The sequence below is a fragment of the Nyctibius grandis genome, chromosome 2 (assembly GCF_013368605.1).
Source record: "Nyctibius grandis isolate bNycGra1 chromosome 2, bNycGra1.pri, whole genome shotgun sequence".
Classification (NCBI taxonomy): domain Eukaryota; kingdom Metazoa; phylum Chordata; class Aves; order Nyctibiiformes; family Nyctibiidae; genus Nyctibius; species Nyctibius grandis.
Genome location: NC_090659.1, coordinates 48,510,430 through 48,529,182, shown reverse-complemented (window position 1 = coordinate 48,529,182; position 18,753 = coordinate 48,510,430). Strand labels below are relative to the sequence as shown.

At 41.5% G+C, this 18,753-nt stretch overlaps 1 protein-coding gene across 3 annotated transcripts in view; it reads left to right on the top strand.

The window, feature by feature from the left end:
• LOC137674467 (cohesin subunit SA-2-like) overlaps positions 1-17,924 on the top strand; it is a 63,863-nt gene extending 45,939 nt beyond the window's left edge. The window contains exons 22-33 of one of the 3 annotated variants that reach the window (XM_068419837.1): positions 394-481; positions 1,512-1,589; positions 3,476-3,568; positions 4,096-4,264; positions 6,130-6,281; positions 7,135-7,236; positions 8,547-8,701; positions 8,796-8,924; positions 12,850-13,040; positions 14,061-14,235; positions 15,250-15,343; positions 16,913-17,924. In XM_068419837.1, coding sequence (XP_068275938.1) covers positions 394-481; positions 1,512-1,589; positions 3,476-3,568; positions 4,096-4,264; positions 6,130-6,281; positions 7,135-7,236; positions 8,547-8,701; positions 8,796-8,924; positions 12,850-13,040; positions 14,061-14,235; positions 15,250-15,343; positions 16,913-16,921 — 1,435 coding nt within the window. In that variant the 3' untranslated portion in view covers positions 16,922-17,924. The remainder of the gene's footprint in view (positions 1-393; positions 482-1,511; positions 1,590-3,475; positions 3,569-4,095; positions 4,265-6,129; positions 6,282-7,134; positions 7,237-8,546; positions 8,702-8,795; positions 8,925-12,849; positions 13,041-14,060; positions 14,236-15,249; positions 15,344-16,912) is intronic. The other 2 variants (XM_068419846.1, XM_068419854.1) reach the window with 2 other exon arrangements.
• Positions 17,925-18,753: the final 829 nt, after the last annotated feature.

The following is an 18,753-nucleotide window of genomic DNA, read 5'->3' as shown; positions in this document are numbered from 1 at the left end:
GAGAATTCTAACATTGAGTTGTGAACACTCGAGAGCATTAGAAACAGTCTTTTAAAGCGGTGTCGGGAAATTGTTCTTCAGACCTTTTTGGGCACTTGGAGAGTGTCGATAGAATACAGGAAAAGGTACAGAGCTCAAGCTTCTTTTTCCTCTCCTCATGACACTGCAGTTTTGTGGTAGGAATGCAGGCTGTAAAGCTATGGACTAAAGGTTGCAGTGTTAGATCATGAAAAACTTAATTTCATTCCCCCCCCCTTATAACTAATAACTAGTTGTTTAACTTTATTGCTGTACATCAGATGAAGGCAAAACCAGGATACATTTAACCTGTTTGGTCGGGTAAGATTTCATTTCTTGCTTAGTGTATCATTATTGTTTCTTTTTCACTTGCAGTGCCCATGATTTCACCAAGTGGAATCTGTATGACAAGACATTAAGGTTGCTGGTGTTTGAAATGGAACATGGGAGTTTGCCTGTTCTGGTGAGTTGTTAATATTTAACATTGAAAGAGGTTTTTCTTGTTGAAAGCAGGAAAATTAGGAAATATTAAATAATCTTATATATCAGTGTCCTATGAGGCAGGAAGATGGTGTTTCCATTTCTCAGCCTGGGAAACTGAGGCTGTCTTTGGTATAACGCTATTGGAATTGGTAAATTCATGCCATAGATTTGTTTATTTTGGAGATTGTCCATAACTATGATAATCATCTGACATCTGGATTGATTCTTTGTCATGCTCAGTACTTGCCATTGATTGCACAGTCTTGCTCTCAGTACATGTGAAATTGTTGGGACTGTGAGGAGCCCTTTATAGATTGCATGTAACTAGAAACTGGAATACTTTGGACCTGTTGCTTGCAGATTGACTCTTGGTGAAGATGGTTTGTAATTACCAGTTGTCTCAACTGCAGCCTTTTGGTTGTCTGGTTGCCTCAACTCAAATGTTGGCTGTGCCAAGGTGGAGGTGTATATCCTGGGATTACAAGGTGAAGTACTGTAGCAGTCATGAATGTTAATCAGCCCCCCTTTTCAGGAGAGAAATTGAGGTTATTTGGGAAGGGGTGAAACTGAGTTTAGTAGAGAGAGCCTGCAGCCAGTGGGTAGAGGTGGATTCCTTTAGATGGAGCATCAGAGCACCAAGGTTTGGCTTCTGCTCTGAATTGCGCTCTGGAGGAGTCTGCCTTTCATGGAAGACTGCAGAGGAATCCTGAGAAGCTAAGCTAAAGTTAGCCTCTGTGAACACCCTTTTTAGCACATGGTTACTTTCCGCTGAACTCTTCAAGACGTCAGAGTTCTGCAGAAGCAGAACCTTAGTAATGAAGTTTCTCAGGAGGCAACATGTGCTTGTATGTAAACTTATTACGTGTATTGTGAAGGTCTAAATACTTCATAGTGCAGAAATGGTTGTGCAAGCAGTGTGCAGAATGTCAGGCTTGGATGCTTTGTTTAGTCCTAAGCTTTTTGCTGTTGAGCCTTTCATGTAAATAAAGGACATGTGTTTTTATTTGCAGATGATCCTGCCAGCTCTCCAGTGCACATATTTTTCTCTCCTGTGGCAACTAGCTGCAGTTTCAGAAAATTCTCCCAAGGTTGGCCACTCCATGTAGTTTTAAAACCCAGAGTTGTGCTTCTAGAAGTTTTAAGTTGCTTTTCTGTTCTCAGATTGCAAGACAAAAACAAGCTTTCTAAGAAGATAATTTCTATGTTTTCTTGAGGGAATCAAATTGAGTTGAGGTTTTTCTCTCTGTCTTGCCCTTTTTTTTTTAAAAAAGTGTTTATGCTTTTTCAGTCTGCAAGAGAATAAGTAAACAATGGTTCACCTCTATTTTTACTGCAAAACATGTGCATTGAATTCCTGGGGCTCAGTGGAGATAAGGAACTTGTTCTATTGCCAAACAGTTTGTTGTTTCCATCTTTCAAGTAACAAAGAATATTCAAGGAAAACTCCAGGAAGACCTGTTGCTTTGTTTTGTTTTTATTTTCTTGTTTTACTTATATATTTCTGGCAGAAAGTTTAAGGAAAGTGGTAATTTTCTTATCAGCTGACTATTTACTTTCTTAATTGGCTTCATAAAGTGCTAGGCTCTTGCAGGTATTTCAGAAGACAGCCTAGGTTAAGACACCAGAGAGGAAAACTCTTTTATGCTTTGGTTCACGTGTGAATGTGCACCTGTGTGGCTCCTCTTTATGGTGATTTGTGACTACACTGAGTGGTGCTGCTGGTGTCATTCTCTCCCCTTCCCCTGGTGCTCCTGTGTGTACAGAACAGGACGCTGACATGGACATTTGTTTTGTGTGAGAAATGCTAGCTGGGAGGTTAGCCATTTGGTGACTGATTCACTATCTATTCCCGTCCCGTTCCATTCCTGTGTGGATGTCCGCATCTCTCACTGCTCTAATACGTTCTGCCTTTCAGTCCAGACACGGTTAGCTTGACTGGTAATGGGGCAGCACATTTTTTACTTTGGCCTTTCATATGGGAGCAGATTTTGATTGGAAGCACAATGTTATGGCCCACTCTGCAGGACCAAATCTGGATGTTGGCAGAGAGAGAAGTTCCAAGAGCAAAAAAGACCATTTCCTGGACAGCAGCTCTAGGACTGTTTCTTCCCCCCCGGCTCCCCCGGTAGTGTTAAGGCAATGTTTTCCCTCCCCCTCTTCTTCTTCTCAGCATGCCCTGGGAAGGATCCCCTTTCTCATAAAGATACAGTTGCATAGCATGAAATCCAGCCCTCCTGTAAGGGCATTCCTCTTCTATTGACTGCTCAAAGCTCAGTGCAGTGCAACAGCTGGGACCTGGTGAAGGATCAGAAACTCTTTTATGTGGCTGTGGGCAAATCAAATTGTCTTTCTTGCTGGATTCATCTTAACAAATAGAGGTGTCTAAGTTTCTGAGTGCCAAAGTCAGCAGCGTAGTTAAACTGCATTCCCTCTGTAGTCAACAGAGGGAGAGAGAAGAGCAACTCCAGAAGGCAATTCACATTGAAAATTATGTGGGATGGACCAGAGTTTTTATGACCTTACTTCCATCTCTAAAGTGGAAATCATTATCACTGCTTCATAAGGATAAGCTGAAGTGAATAAGGGAATACATGCTATTAGAGCTGCCCATACTACAGATGAACAAACAAAGATTTTGTGACTTGCTGAATACCACTAGCCTTAGCAAGTGTGACAGATGCACGTGTCCTACTAGTATTTGCCACATCTCTGCACCAGAGTGGAGGGGGAAATATATTGACCTTTGTGTCCCAGATACTGTGCCTGAAAACAAGACATGGTTTTAAGGTTGTTCATAGTTCGTAAGCTGTTGCTACTGTGAGATGTCAGCTTCTTTCATAATGCCATCAGCTGTGCTATCTTAAATGAATAATATCAGTGAAAGAAAGATGCAACTGTTGTTTGTTCTGTAATTCTCTGTTGTATCATAGTCCTAACATATTTGTCCTGTCTCTTTTCCTAAATACGTTTTTAGGAGACTCTTTTTGCATTAAGAAGAGAGCTGAGACGTTTCACTTATATTTGCATGTGCTTCCTCCACCATAAGGAAAAAGATGTAAGAGAAAAGGTTTGTGTTTCTCTGTCACTTTTAACTGGCATTCATGCTCAGTCCTCCTTTTAAATGCCTGCCTTTCTTTTCATAATAGTATTTCCTTCTACTGATTTTTGCTATTTTTTGTCTCTTAGCAGATAAATAACTCTTTAAAAAAACAATCATCTTCAACTATTTATTTTAAAGGAAAATTAAAGTTATGTTAGTTAAAATGCTACAAAAGTTAGTGCTTTATCAAGCATAAATACGTGTCTGCGTGGGCCCACCTGCAGAATCAAGGCCTGAATCTGAATGACTCGATTTGCCAGTTGATAATCATGGTGTTTTCTGATTAGACTGATCAGTGTACTGGTTGCTATCATTGCTTTATTAATGCCTTACTTACCACACGTTGAGACAAAGAGAAGTCTTAAGCTTGCAAGGAAGAAGTGAGATAGAAGCTAGGTTGTGACTTGTGGTGTTTGATGGAGATGCAAAGTGCAGTTGGCATGAAAAGTAAGATGGTCTCTAAATCCTTCTTTGGCTCTGTTTGCTTGATACAGGCCTTCATGATACTCTGTGACTGGTTGCTGATTTTGAGTCATCAGGATTCAAATAATACTGAAGAAGCAGTCAGACTTCTAGATTATCTTCCCAGCACATCACTTCAGGAAAAACTGCTTTTATTTATCCAGGAACATGTTTTCATGGAGGAAGAAGAGGAAAGCAAAGGTTAGACATCTTCACTGGAGAAACAATCTACCGCTTTTGCTGTCATTTGTCATCTGCACTGAATGTATCAGGAAGAGGGTCTGGTCTTTTCTTGAGGGTTCTTTGTGGTTTTTTTGTTTGTTTGTTTGTGCCCCTTTACAAACAAAAGGCTGACCTGTTATTCACTGGGGTGTATCCACTGTGGATCAACGACAGGATATAGCTACCAATTTACTTGTAGGATTAAAAGGGCTGATGTAATGCAGGGATGGGTGAGAATATAAAAGTATTTGGTAGACTGGCTTTGGTGGCACAGATGATGGTGTTAGAGGAAGACCTTGCAGTGTTACAGTGTGACTCTGTCAGTGCATGGGCACTTCTAAGCCATCAGAGTAAAGGACTAGTGGATTTTGATTTGGGGGATGCGGGGCAGATTTAGAGGGAAATAGTACTTGTTGCCCTTTTGCCTTTTTCAAACACATTCAGATGCCGTATTGAGGCTGTTATTGTGAAGGCTGGTTTCTTTTGGGAGTGTTTTGAAAATAGATTGTTAGTTCATTGTGGTTTTGAGGCCAAGTTCAAGTGTCATGCTTTGAAAAACCAATCATTGTTCTAGATTATTGTGTCAAACTCTTGTCCTTCATCTGTTCAGATGAAGTTCTGTGTTCATTGTTTGGCACCACACTTCTTCAGGTCACAGTGTATATGCAAGAAGTGATGAGCCTAAATTGCAACAGGGAGATAGTAGAAGAGAATCCTTATTGGTAAAAGTAGAGATACAATAGGAAAGATTGCTCAAGTAGGTTGTAGTATCCTAGTTGTGGGAATTTTTGAAGCAGGTTATGTTTCAGGTTGCATATGTTATGTACCTGAAACTGATAAAATTGATCCTGGTTTGCATTAGATGGCCTGAGATCTGTTTCAAACCCGTTTTGTATGATGCTTTCAATTTCTCAGTCCTTCCCACAAAGGATCCCTGTCATCCCATTGCAGATTCCTTCCTGAACGAGTGATTTTTGTCATGCTATGGGTGGGCTTGTCTGTGTGCACAGTTGGCAGCTGCTCCATTTAAGTTTTAAATTTGCAGATACTTCTGATCAGTTACTTGCCTTATGTTTGTTTCCAGGCCCACAGTCGTGCTAAAAGCAGAAACAGTCCACATCAAAACTATAGCTCGAAGACTGAAGCCTTTTGGCAGTTGATAGATTACATTTGCAACAGGGAAGAGTGTATCTCAGCTCTCCTGCTGCAAGAAGCTATCCCCAAGCACCTTCATAGGTGTGTTGGAAGACTCTTAAGAGTATATGCTTTCCACAAGTTATCCAGCTAGTAATTAACCCATGTTCCAGAGACTTAATATGTTCTTAATGATATGAAATGACTTTTTTCTTTCACTCTTGTTGATAACCACTTGGAGAATTTCATCTGAACTCTTCTCTTGTTGACTGTGTATGGCAACTTTAATAGGGTTTCTGATGAGTTGTGTGCTGGTTTTCTAGCATCTGTGTTATTCTAGGAAAAAAAATGTGGTTGCCATTTGTCTGGTCTCTTCCATTTGGTGTGTTTGTGCCTTTTATTCTGCGCTCTGGTTCTGTAGCTGTGAGCAGTGTTGTACAAGGAGATTCTGACTAGTAGAAATATGAAAGCTCTGTGAAGATCAGAGTAGAAGACTGGAAATAACTCGTTTTCACTGTCATCAGCTGCAAGCTTTGAAATGGAAATAAACCAGTGTTTTCTGATATACATGGGAATGAGCACTACCATCTGTTGCTTAGCACGTTGACTGAACAGCTGAGTCTGTGCTATTTGGATGAAAGTTGGTCATTAAAACTGAGATATCTTGAATAAAGTAGTACAACAAAGCTCCAATGCTTTTGTTTCCCTAGACCTGACAGAAGAGGAGGAGAGAAAGGAGGAAAGTTGCAAACTTGACGACTTGCACAAAAAGCGGAGTCTTCTTGCAGCATATTGCAAGTTAATAGTGTACAATGTGGTAGAGATGACTGCAGCTGCTGAGATCTATAAGTATTATGTGAAGGTAATGTTTTAGGTACGGTTGCTTTGCCTGTCAGGGCAGTTTAAATTTTGAAAGTGACTCCAATGTTTGTGAACATTGTGGGGCTAATAGTCTTATGACTCAGAATCCTTGCGTAATCACAAAAGGGCTATAAAATCAAGCAAGAGTAGGACAAATCTCTCCTCTTTGCTCTGCAAAGGTACCTTACTGCAGACAAAGTAACTGAAAATTGAGTAGAGGGTATATCTGTCTGAACATTTGCTCCTCAGCTTATCCAGGGAGGCCATTGCAGAGAAGCAGTTTATGGCTGGGAGAGTGTTTTAACTATAGAGATTCTCACACTGAAGTGGTTGACTTACTTCATACAGCTCACACAGCCCGTATTCAGATGGCCTAGATTTCACGAGTCCCAGTGTTTAGACAACTGGTAGAGCTTCAGCCACTCTGAAGTGGGTTTCAGGAGGGCCGAGAACAGCACAGAGTGGGCAGTTTCCCTGAGTCAACTAACAGGACTTTGGAAATACCTGAATATGGATCTTGTTCTTTACTTCATTGGGCCCAAGGCAAGCACTAGTTAAATACAGAAAACTCTCTTATTTCTCTCCTCCTGAGGAGGCTTTGTTCTTTTGTTATAATAAATACTTAACAATTTCAGTGTAACATCAATCCTCATATTACTTTTAAAGGAGCATACCATTGCTTTACATATGAAATAATATTAAAAGTCCAGTTTTCATCTTTTAGCTTGGGTGTTCTGATACTGGGAGTGTTTTATGAACTTCTTGTGTCACATGAACACAGTCATGTGTTTTGTGTACTCCCAGTGATAAAGAAGGGGAATGATAATTCTCATTTGTTTTGTTGCTGTTAATAGACCTACAATGATTTTGGAGACATAATTAAAGAAACATTAAGCAAGACAAGGCACAACAACAAAATTCAGAGTGCCAAGACACTGATTCTCTGTCTGCAGCAGGTAAGGTTAAGGTTAAAGCAAGAGGCTAGGGGCTCTTATGACATCTCTATTCATATTGGAGTTACCATAATTATTCAAATCCATTAAAAAACCTAATGGAAGAAATCATTTCCTTGCCTGCAGTTTCTATGTATGTGTTGTTTTCGCATGTCGTAATTAAAACTCCTTTAAAATCATTAGATCTGTTTTAAAATGTAATTTTGTGCATTATTTTTTTGTCTTGTTTTTAATGTTCAAATGCATAGTGTGTTAGGACTGATGTGAGATTACAGAGTGTTTCTTGGGATGTGGTAGGTGTCTCTTAACCTTAACAAAGGTTAAGGATGGTATTCTGTTTTATGGACTACCTCAATTCCTATTGAATTTGAGGAACCACAAGCATGCCTGGGCCTGGCCAGCTCTAATCCCCAGTATTTTCAGCATTTTTTTCTGCAAGAAAGGGGGTCGCAGCTTTTCTGAAGCGTCTCGGTTTCTGGGGCTTGCAGCTGTTGACGGATGAGGCCAGTTAGCTATTTTAGCAGCTGCTTTTGCTGGCTCTGCCCGTGACCAGAGCTGCTTCTAGCTTGGAGTCGTGCTGTAAGCCACAGAGCGAGCTCTTCCCAGGGGGTTCTGATACATGAGCTTTGCTTATTTCGCACCCATTGCCAGGGGCTTAGATCTGCGAACTAGCCCCTGAAATCTGAGCTTAGATGAGGCTAAGCAGCATTTGGCTACATATATTCTGCTGACATAGTCGGGACTTTCTGTTTAGGTATCGCATAGACAACAGGCCCTTTTTGGCCTTTGCTTGACCTTGAAAGTTAACAGGTTGAATAAAACAAGCTACCTCCTTGTTCTGTTAGCAAAAAACCCCAAAATCTAGTTAATTGGGCTCAAGATGTGCTTTTGACCCAGTCTCACTCTCAGAAACTGGACGACGCTGCTGCCAATCTTGCTGCTTTAATATCTGTGTTCTGATATTCTGAAAGCCTCTCGGGCAAATTAAGCCTGTGGGGCTTGATTCAGAAATCCCAACAGGAGATGGGGTCAGTGGAGCCATCATCTTCAGGAATCGATTCTCTGTTTATGCACATCATTTTTTAGTTCTATTTTTTTGATTTGTACCTGTCTGTTAAGCACAAGTGTCCTTTGTGTCAGTTCCTTGTCATTGTTCCAGTCGTGTGCTTCTGAAGCACATGACTTACCTGCTCTTTGATAAGGCTTCTCTCTGTGTAAGCTAACTGTTGCTTGCTGCGCATGTCTCTGTCCTCCTGGTGCTTTGTTTGCCTGTAGGATTACATATGGTTGCTTATCTGAGATGACTTTTGCAGCTGTTTCAGACACGTGCAGAAAGCCAAGACAGCAGTAGTGGCGTGGACTTCTCCTCCGCTTCCTTCACAAATATGAAAGAACTTGCTCGTCGCTTTTCACTAACGTTTGGCTGGGACCAAGTGAAATCTAGAGAATCTGTAGCCATGATACACAAGTATGTGCCACGTAACATCACTTTGTCCATGGTCATTGCTTTTGTTAGTTGTCTGGTTTATTACTGTGATCTTTTTTTTTTTTTCTTCCAAAAGGGAAGGAATTGAATTTGCTTTTCAAGGAGCTACTGGAGTAGATGGAAAATGCTTGCCTCCTAACTTGAGCTTTCTGTTAATCATCAGTGAATTTTCCAACAAGCTGCTGAAGCCAGACAAAAGACTAGTGTAAGTTAAGTTCTTGTACACTGTCATACAGACTTTGTGTTTTGTGTGTCACTGTCTGTGGGACACTTGACCTTCAGTGTTGCAGAAGTTGCTCAAGGGCTTTTCAGAGAACCTTTGAAATCAGTCTGCCCCTGAGGCTGTTAGTTTGAGAGACACTTGTTGAATTTTGTAGTAGTAGTTATTTCAGATGGTAGGTGCAGTATGCAGGCTAGATCTTTTTTAGACATAGTTGTGGCCACATATGGCAATTCTTCTAAGGAGAGACATTAGTTTGGTAGAAGAGATTCTGAACTTGACTGGCTAGTGGAGTGGCAGGAATGCTTTTCTAAACAGAAAAATAAAGCAGAAAAGATTGAGGAAGAGAGAGTGTGCAGCTCATTATTTTCTAATGATCTAATCCCACAGTTTAAGGACTCAGTTATATGAGTTCCATGGAATATATTTGGAATAGAAATATACATGACACTATTCATAATGTGGATAGTCAAATTCAATAATTTACTGTTTACAGGGGAATATGCCCTGATCCAGTTGGGCCCGTGTTTTACAGTGGTTTAAATATTTACATTTACTAATATGTAATTTACTAATATTATAATATTTTGGCATCGTACATCTGAACAGAGAGATGTATGATTGTGTCTCTTATTCCCTTCTTCACCTGCCTCAACTCCAGTCATTTCTGAGAAGTAAGTAATGTTCTTCCTTCTATTTGACCTTTGCCATTACTTCCCTAGTCAGTGCTGCTTATTTTGGATCTGGATCTCTGCACTTCAGTCTTTTATTTACAGATACTGCAAAAACTATTGCAAAATATATAACAGGTATTTCCATTTTCCTGAGAGCATATTTGAAGACATGGGAATGTAAGATAAAACAAGACACATCTGCCTTTTTGAATTTCTGACCAAATCACTCCAGTACCTGACGGGAAAAGTTCTACTTCGGAGAAGAAGACAGCAGAAATGGAAAAAACCCAACCATCACAACTTGTTGAGCCCTGTGTAACTTGTTTGCTCCTGTGTCACTTTGTCTTAAATCGGAGGTTAACTTCCATGGAGATCATCAACCAGTTTTTATATAACAAGGGTCAACAGTGGCAAAATGTCTACTTTCCTGTTTATTTACGTGACAAACACAATTTATTAACGGTTTCCAGCTACCCAGACAGTGTATTTTAAAAAATGAATTCAAACCCAAAATGCAAAGTACAGAAGAAAAATATTTGACATATACTGATTACAGACCCTGTTAAATCTAAAGTGGATAATCTATGGGTAGTGGTAACTTCCCTTTCTATTCTTGCATTTTTCTTGGAGAGAATCTTTGATATCTATGACTAAAATTGGTTTTCATAGAACCATAGAATCACAGAATGGTTTGGATTGGAAGGGACCTTAAACATCATCTAGTTCCAATCCCCCTGCCATAGGCAGGGACACCTTTCCACTAGACCAGGTTGCCCAAAGCCTTATCCAACCTGGCCTTGAACACTGCCAGGGAGGGGGCATCCACAGCTTCTCTGGGCAACCTGTTCCAGTGTCTCACCACCCTCACAGTAAAGAATTTCTTCTTAAGATCTAATCTAAATCTACCCTCTTTCAGTTTAAAACCATTCCCCCTCGTGCTATCACTACATGCTCTTGTAAAAAGTCCCTCTCCCGCTTTCCTGTAGGCCCCCTTCAGGTACTGGAAGGCTGCTATAAGGTCTCCCCAGAGCCTTCTCTTCTCCAGGCTGAACAACCCCAACTCTCTCAGCCTGTCCTCATAGGAGAGGTGCTCCAGCCCCTGTTTTGTACAGTTTCTGTACAACTCTGTCCATGTTGTCTGGATGTTAAAGAGCTATTATGATCTGTGTGGTGACACTTGTGCAGTAAGTCGAATTCTGTTGATCTACCCTTGAAAAACTTTGTCATTTCATTTACCTCCAAGGAGTAATTTTTAATTAAACAAGAGGAAAATATTTCATCATTGATGTGGGTGGATTTAAAGCTAAATCCTGATAATTTTTTTCCTAGGGCTATATTTAACTTCTTGACCAGAGGATATATTCCAGAAGTATATTCCTGAATGTATTAGATACATTCAGGTAGGTTTATTCATTGAAAACTTTTGTGGGAAATACAGAACCTAGCAGGGAATCCACTTTGACTTCAGTTCTTACAGCTTGAGACCTTCCCACTGTTGCTGGGAACAAATGGGAAACAATAAAATTCATAAGGGGGGAAATCGCAATTTTATCCACAACTGCATTCAGACTATGTTTCTAGAGTAACAGTTTCTATTCTGGGAGGCCTAAAATGCCTTGCAGGGGCTGGAGATTATATTTCCCCTTAGAAATATTTAGGTTTAGCTCCATCATAAATTACTGGATGGAATGTTTTAGGTCAACATGAACTTTTAGAAATAAACATCTGGTTATTTTCATTTCTATTATTAATCATAGGATTGATGTCCAGGTCTGTATGTTAACATATGTGAATGTACCTGTAACAGATGAGATACAGAATATGGGCATTTGTTAGAAAGGAGTATATTTCAACACCATCAAAGTATATGGATTTTAACCTCCTCCCCTATAATTGCCCAGGCTGTAGCAGTAAAATATCTGACTTGTCAATTGCTCTGTGCCACAAAATGCACACAAGAAATGAATTATTGAATAACAAGCAGCGTGAAGGGCCTGATTCCTGAATCAGTGGGAGTCTTTCCATTGACATTGATAGCAGTTGGATTAGACCCTAAAACACTAGTTACAATACATGCTTGTTTGAAACCAACAAACTCCATTACCAGAGTTTCTTGATCCCTGGGGCCCCCAGAGTCCAGGACTCTTAATTGTTTTGGAGTTGGTGCTTACCCTAACCTCCTCCTAGCACCCATTTTCTTGTTTTGCAAAGTGAGTGAAATCTCTGATATTTTCCAGGCCGCACTCCTAATCAAAGAAAGAATAATATACTGTACAGGCTGGCGTTAAAACTGTCACTTCTGGTATTTGTTAAGGTAGGGTCTGTTTTAACAACACTAGGTTGATTTTAACGCTGAAATATGAATAGTGAATATGCAGTTTCTAATCCTGAGTCAGACTTTGGTTTTCTTTTCTTATTGTTATGAAGTAGGAATGGGTCAGAAAGACTTTGTCAGAAATTTCCTGTTTTTCAAAAAGAATGTTTGAAGGAGACCTTTCTGCTCCAGAAAAGGTGATAGCTTCAGCTGGGATTCAGGGAGGCCCAATGTCAAGTCTCTGGATTGAATCAGGCAGAACAGGGATTTGAACCAATGTTTCCTACATCCTGTGTGTTGTCATAACTGCAGAGCTGTTACCTGCTTCTTGCAGACACTTGAAATTTTATTGGGAACCTGAGAGAATTGGATTGAGTTTGAGATTATACTATAGAAAAGCGGTTTTATTGGTTGTTCTTGTCTTTAATTTTGAAAAAACAGGCACTCATGGCATAAATACCCCATTTTCTGACCTGCTGTACTATTGAATCACAAGGAGCATCTCTCACTTGGGAACTCCTTTGCATTGCCGTCCATGAGGCAAAAAAGGACCACCAGGAAGAGGGGTGCATCCTCGCAGAGCTCTGCTCCATTCAGACTGTTCCTGGCAGCAGCAATTGGCAGTGACTTTTCCTGCACAGGGAATTCTTTCTAGAGACTGATGTAATTCTGTAATTCCTGTGAATCTAGTGTTGTTTCTAATGCTAAAATTCAAGCACTCTTCTAGTTTTGAAGGCATTTGCATTTTAAATGTTCAGATATTTCAGAGATGTCAGATATTTCTGAGAAAAGGGATGCCCTTTCTTTTTCTTCGACAGTTCTGTCTGCACCTTCGGAGAGTAAAGGGAAAAAGCAATACCGTCCCTAGATATTGAGGGGAAAGATGCTGAATTTTCTTACGCTTGCTTTTGGTTTTCTCCAGGTACGCTTACTTACAGAGGTATATAGCAGAACCACTGCCTTGCGGAGGAGACGAATGGCAGCCCTTGATTTGGTACAGAAACTCTTTATTGGCAAATGAGGATGAGGAGAGCTCTGTCCTCGGCAGTTCAGGAGAGTGGTTCCCCATGGGTGCATCTAAGACATCTTCTTTTAAAAGGAAATTATCTAATGGTATGGAAACTTCCCTGTTTTGGATCAGCTGTATTTGCTTTGTCCCAGCTAAAATGCACTTTGTGCTTTGCATTAGTAGTACGGATCTTGTGGACTTTCCAGTTTGAACTGTGGCTTTTGCCTTTAGCTTTGTTGTTGGTAAAGGCCTCTTCATCCCTCAATAGCAGGAAGGTTCGTCTGGAGACTTTGAGTGAGCCGAATTCGGATAATCTTGAATTCTGCTCTGTACTGAGCTCTGGTATTTGTCTGTGCCATTGAGACTTGGTCCATTGCTTTCAATTGTTAAGGGTGGTGGTGTTTTAGGCCCTGTAGGTAATTGAGACAGGAGAGGTATTTCCAGAAGTTGATTCAGATCTTCAGCCCAGATGATCTGGGCCAAATCATCATCTGGGGTCTTTCTCTCTGTTGAATTCCTAGGGAGCCTGTAAGATTATACTCCTAATTTAGAGTTGTAGTTAGATGGGCTGCATCCAGGCTTTAGCAGCTGTCACGGACTTCCAATCTGTAATGAGGTATTCACTGCATGGGTATGGTGGGACTTCATTAAAGGTAGTAAAGCCATGATGAAAACAATTGCCAGTAAAAATGCTAAAAGTGCTCTGGCCATTTGCAGTTTTCTGTGAAGGAAAGGGAATTTTTGTAGAGCGTCCTTTAGTTTCTTTCTCATCCCTTCTCAGATATTTTCTTTTCAGTGACTTGCCTTCAGAAAGCTTGTTCCTTTCTGTCCCAAAGGCCCTCCTTTCTTGAGGGTTATATAGACTCAGCAGTACTGATAGCACTTATGGACTGGGGCCAAGATCATAAATCTAGATTGCAAAAATGACCAGTGAGCAAATTAAATGGATTTTCTTTTATGTGACTTTTATCTGGCTCCTTCAATAAATGAACGCTTTGCTCCAAATCTCCCTTTGAGCTTGTCCCCATTGCTTCAGTGCTGTGGGGAACATGTTGGAAATGTCCATCTCAAGACTTCTGAGGGTGAGGTTGAAGAAGGAGTCTGGTCACTATCATCTGTTACAGGGTCTTTGCTTGAAACCAGCGAGACTGAAGCAGCAAGCAAAGCTCCAGGCCTGCAGTGTGCTTCCCAGCTGGCCTCTGCAGCAGGGAGAAGCAGAAAGAGGCTGAAATCTCGAGAGATACGCTTGCAGGAACATTTGCCATTCGTTTGTCCAGGAGGGCTGCGGAGAAGATACTGGTGAGAGTTTTATGTCTTACAAGTTCCTTCACTTGTCTTGGTATTGACAGCTGGGGTCTCTCTATCCACCTCTGCTTCTGTTTTTGTAACATGTCCATGGGCAAAGGGTGTGTGCCCATCCTGTCTTTCTTACGGACTGCGTCCCAAGGATGGGTTGGTTTTTTTTGTTTCCTCAGTCCAATATCTACATTTGCTGCTTTAGCCTGATTGTCCCGCACTGTCACAGGGCTTCAGTGACTTCTTGGACTAATATTGAGTGTGCAGAGAAAAGGACAAGGAAGGAGGAAGGTTCCCTGTCCCACTTCTCTTGTCTCTGGTCCTGATTAGAGGGTTGTAGTGTTGGTTACTCCCTGGCTGTTTGCTGCAGCCGGACGATGAGTCTTTTCTGCAGCTCTGGAAATGAAAGAGGATTCTTGTCTCTGCAGATCTGCTATTAACTGCTGTGTAACTGGTGAATTTCTTTTAGAGAGGTGCATGTCTGTGTGCAGCATGCACACACACCTGAGTGAAACCCCCCAGAACGGGGATGTAAAAGAGAGTTATTGCAGAAATAGGGAGTCTGGAGTCTACTTATGAGCTCTGTAAAGCACTCAAAGTGCTCAGTTAGGATATTTTCATTTAATGCAGTTCATTTATTGAGGTGTTAGGTGCCATTTCCCATATTGGTATGTTAAAAGATGAAACACAAATCCCAGTGAGATGCGTGCTTTTCCAGGTTTGGGACACTTGTTGAATGGACCTGGTGAGTACAAGTAAAATTAAACAAAAAATTATTAAACATGAAGGTGGCCCCTGTGTAAATGAATGTTTTGTTTCTGAACCGCTTTATTGGAAGTTCCTCAGAGCATAACCTCTTTCATACCTTGAAATACCGGGCCAGAAACTTTGGGCTACCTTACATGGATATCTCAGCAGCAGATCTTAATATGTGAACTACTCTGCCTTAAGCACACTTGTGCAATGGGCAACCTCTGTTATAAAGTTTCTTAAGGCTTCGCTTTTTTTTTCCCCCAGCAAAGATGAGATTAAGACAGAAAATGTCTCAGAGGAGGGTCAAGCAGAAGACACAATAGAAGATGTCGATGTTGATGTGGTTGGTGCAGACCAGGTAATTCTGGCTTGGGTTTTCCAGCTGTAGTTGAGGTGGGTGGTTGTGAGTTCAGAATCTCATGGGTATCCATCTAGCAGCAAAGGGGCTGCTCTTTTGTGGCCCCTTTCAGGCTGAGAAAAGGGGTTCTTCCCTCTTCCCTTTCCAACTGCAGCTGTAATCTCCTCTTCAGCTTGATCTGCATTTTTAAGGCAGTTCTTCTTATTGTAGGATCTAGATGTACGTAGGTACATTAAACACCAGCTAGGGTGCATTCTGAGGAGGATCCAGTTTCCTTTTTTCCCCATACTGTGAAGCTCCTTGATTAAGAGCCATTTGCTGCAGTTGCTTCATGTTACTGACACATTGCAGAGCTGGCACTGCTGCACGGCCTGCAGGGAATGTCTGCTTCAGAAATGGTGTTTGCGTTGTGCTCTTTAGATCGAAAGACTCGGAATGTGTCTGATTACTGGTCAGCCCAGGGCTCTTGCTGGAGTGTCCCTTGTTTCTTGCCCTTTTCCAGTCAAGGCTGTTGGGGAGATTAAATTGTCCCCAAACCAGCTGGGGATCTGAAGGGAAGCATGCGAACGTTGTGGGCTTGGCGTGGCAGCCAGCATAGCCTGGGGGTAGTCCTGTGGGCACTGGGTGCCTTTGGGATCATATAATAGTTTGGCAAAACTGCAGCTGTCTGCCTGGGTCTCAGCTCAGCCCTGGGAAGCTTGCAGCAGGGAAGAACTTTTAGCCCTTTGGGATGGAGGAGTGGGAGGACACCATGGGTCTTGCAGCAGTGACTGTACTGAAAAGGGGAGGGAAAAAAAAAATAGAGAGGCCATGAGGTTTCCTGTGCTGCAGCCTATGAGAGCCCTCTTGTCCTCTAAGGGTTTGCTGTGTCAGCCATTGCAAGGGGCTGAGCGGTTCCTTCAGGTTTTTCTCCTGTTTCCCTCTGCTCTCTCAGCTTCTGATTGATAGCATGTGAACCCAGCGTTTGGCAGACAGTTTTTTTTGCAGTGGCTCAGGCAACCCCTTGATTTCCAGTGGCTCTGGTTTATCTGGGATCTAAGAGCCACATTCAAAGACCTTGTCTGATTTTTTTTTTACTTTTTAAATGAGTTTTTCCTGTAAAGTTGACCAAATGGTTTCTTTACATATTTGAGTGGTGTGGGTTTTTTGGGTTTTTGCTGAAGAGGACTAGAAGGAAAAAGGAACTTCTACCCTTTCTTCTGGTCATATGCCTTTTCAAATATAGACTATTTGTTTGGACCATATGCTTGGAGCAGCTCCTATTGAAGATACAATAGATAATAAAAGAATTTAAAGCTTTGGACCAAGATTGAAGCCATACAGAAAATGCACTACTTACTTTTGTAGTATGTGGCCTTTCCCTGTAGTGCCTTTTCTGGGCTCCCTGTGGTATAGAAATGCTTCTTTCCTTTTGTGGAAGCTAAATATAGTGCTTTCCAAGAGCCAGCTATGGCCAAGCCACTAAATGGTTAGAGGCTACACTTCTATTCTGATTCCTCATGTGCTCTTATATGAGGTTTTCTTGATAGTATAAGACTGACTTAATCTTTTTTTTTTCTTCTGGTATAGGACAGTTAAGAAGCTGAGAGGATAAATGGAAGTGAAGAACACACTACGCTTTTTTTCTGCAAATTGTTTAACTGAAAATGTGGTTGTGATGGCATCAACTAAGGCAGCAGGAGATATGGATCAAGTCAAGTCTCTGCCTGTAGGCATCCACCCAGAACCAGTTAGGTACTAGCACTGCGGTTGCTTTCCCCACATTGCTGTTCGTGGCGTTACCCATTTAGCTGTTGCGCTTCTAAGGTTGTGGGCGTTATGAACGTCATTACTCAACTGCATCCTGGTCTGTGATGCTGCCTTGGAACAATTCCCAACCTAAGGCTTGGAATCAGGGTATTAACAAATACTGACTCAAAAGACTCTGTAAACTAGATGAGACAAGCTCGCTCAAATCAGCGTGGGGGCATGGTTCTGCTGGATGAATTCTTTACCATTGGAGATAACAAAGATGGATATGTACATGTTTCCTTGTACCTGACCCTGGGGAGAAAGGAGCCTGACCCAGTTGGGAATGCTGTGACCTGCTGGGTGATGGCAAGTGCCCTGGCAGTGCCCTTTCCTGCCTGTAACCAAAAACCTGGATCAAACAGTCTGAAAGTATTTCTCAATTGCAGTGCTTAAAGAGATGTGGTTAGTGGTCTGTGGGGATCAGGACATGTTCCCAGGAGACTTGCATCAAGGCTTCTAAGTAACAAACAAAGAAACAGTGGACCAATTGACTGAGTATTTGCCTCTGGAAGAAATCCTTCATACACAGTGATCGTGTGTTATTTACTTGGAAAATATAAAGCTTGAAAAGACAATGTAAATAGACTGTAAACATGGCCCTTCAAAAGTAGCTTTTCCATTAAGAATTTGCAAATGATCACTCAAGAGTGTTTCAGATGCAGTAGGCTGGGGAGCGCTGGCTGCTTTTGCTGACCCTTTGTGACTGCTCCATGGAATTGTACACTGCATTAATCCTATCATCACTTTTTATATATATATATGTATATATTTTGGATTGTAACTGTGTAAAATAAAGTACATACACATTGCTATCTATTAGTACTGAAAGTGCAAGTGGTATTCTGACACTAAGTCTAGAGAAAGAAGAGCAGCAGTGCTACTGGCCACCTAGTTTGCCCTGTTTAATTAGAGTTAGAAGTGAGCTCCCATGAAAGCCATGAGTCTCCCAGGTATTGAAGGGGCAAGAGTTGTGTAGTTAAGTATGCAGTGGGTCAGTGCAAGGGGAGAGGTAGCACTCCACTCATTCTCAATTTCTCCTCTGCCACCCCCCTTCCTCCCCTACCTCAACTGTGATGGTGATGTTTCCCTCATCCAGCTAGATTTGTGGATCTAGGCATAAACACTTACCAGGTAGGCAGACTACAGCTGGACTTGGACTAAGAAAAGAGTTACACCTGCGACCACATCAAACATGCAGCTGCTTTAATTCTTGTAATGAAGGACTAGGGCTGGGAATTACCCTTCTGGGGGGAGGTACAGTGGTCTTTCTAGTTCATGTATTGCAAAAGCCACTTCCACAATAACACCAGAATTTACTCTACTAGAGCTGTGCAAATCCTTTAGAAAAAGAGAGACTTGGTTTAGCAAAAGCATAATGGGAGCAGGATTTAACAGGCACTTCATGAAACGTGGCAACAACAGCTATCGGCTCTGCAGAAAAGATCTACCCTGTACCATAGCTCTTTTTGTTAAATGGAGAAACGTCACTGTGTGATAAGGGAACCCTTGGCTGTACCTGCCCATTTACAAGCCCTCTTTTTAAGAAGGGAGATTCCAGCTGAAGGGTTTCAGGTAGGGAAAAGCAGCAGCCCACCACCTCTTGAAGAGCAATAGAAGTG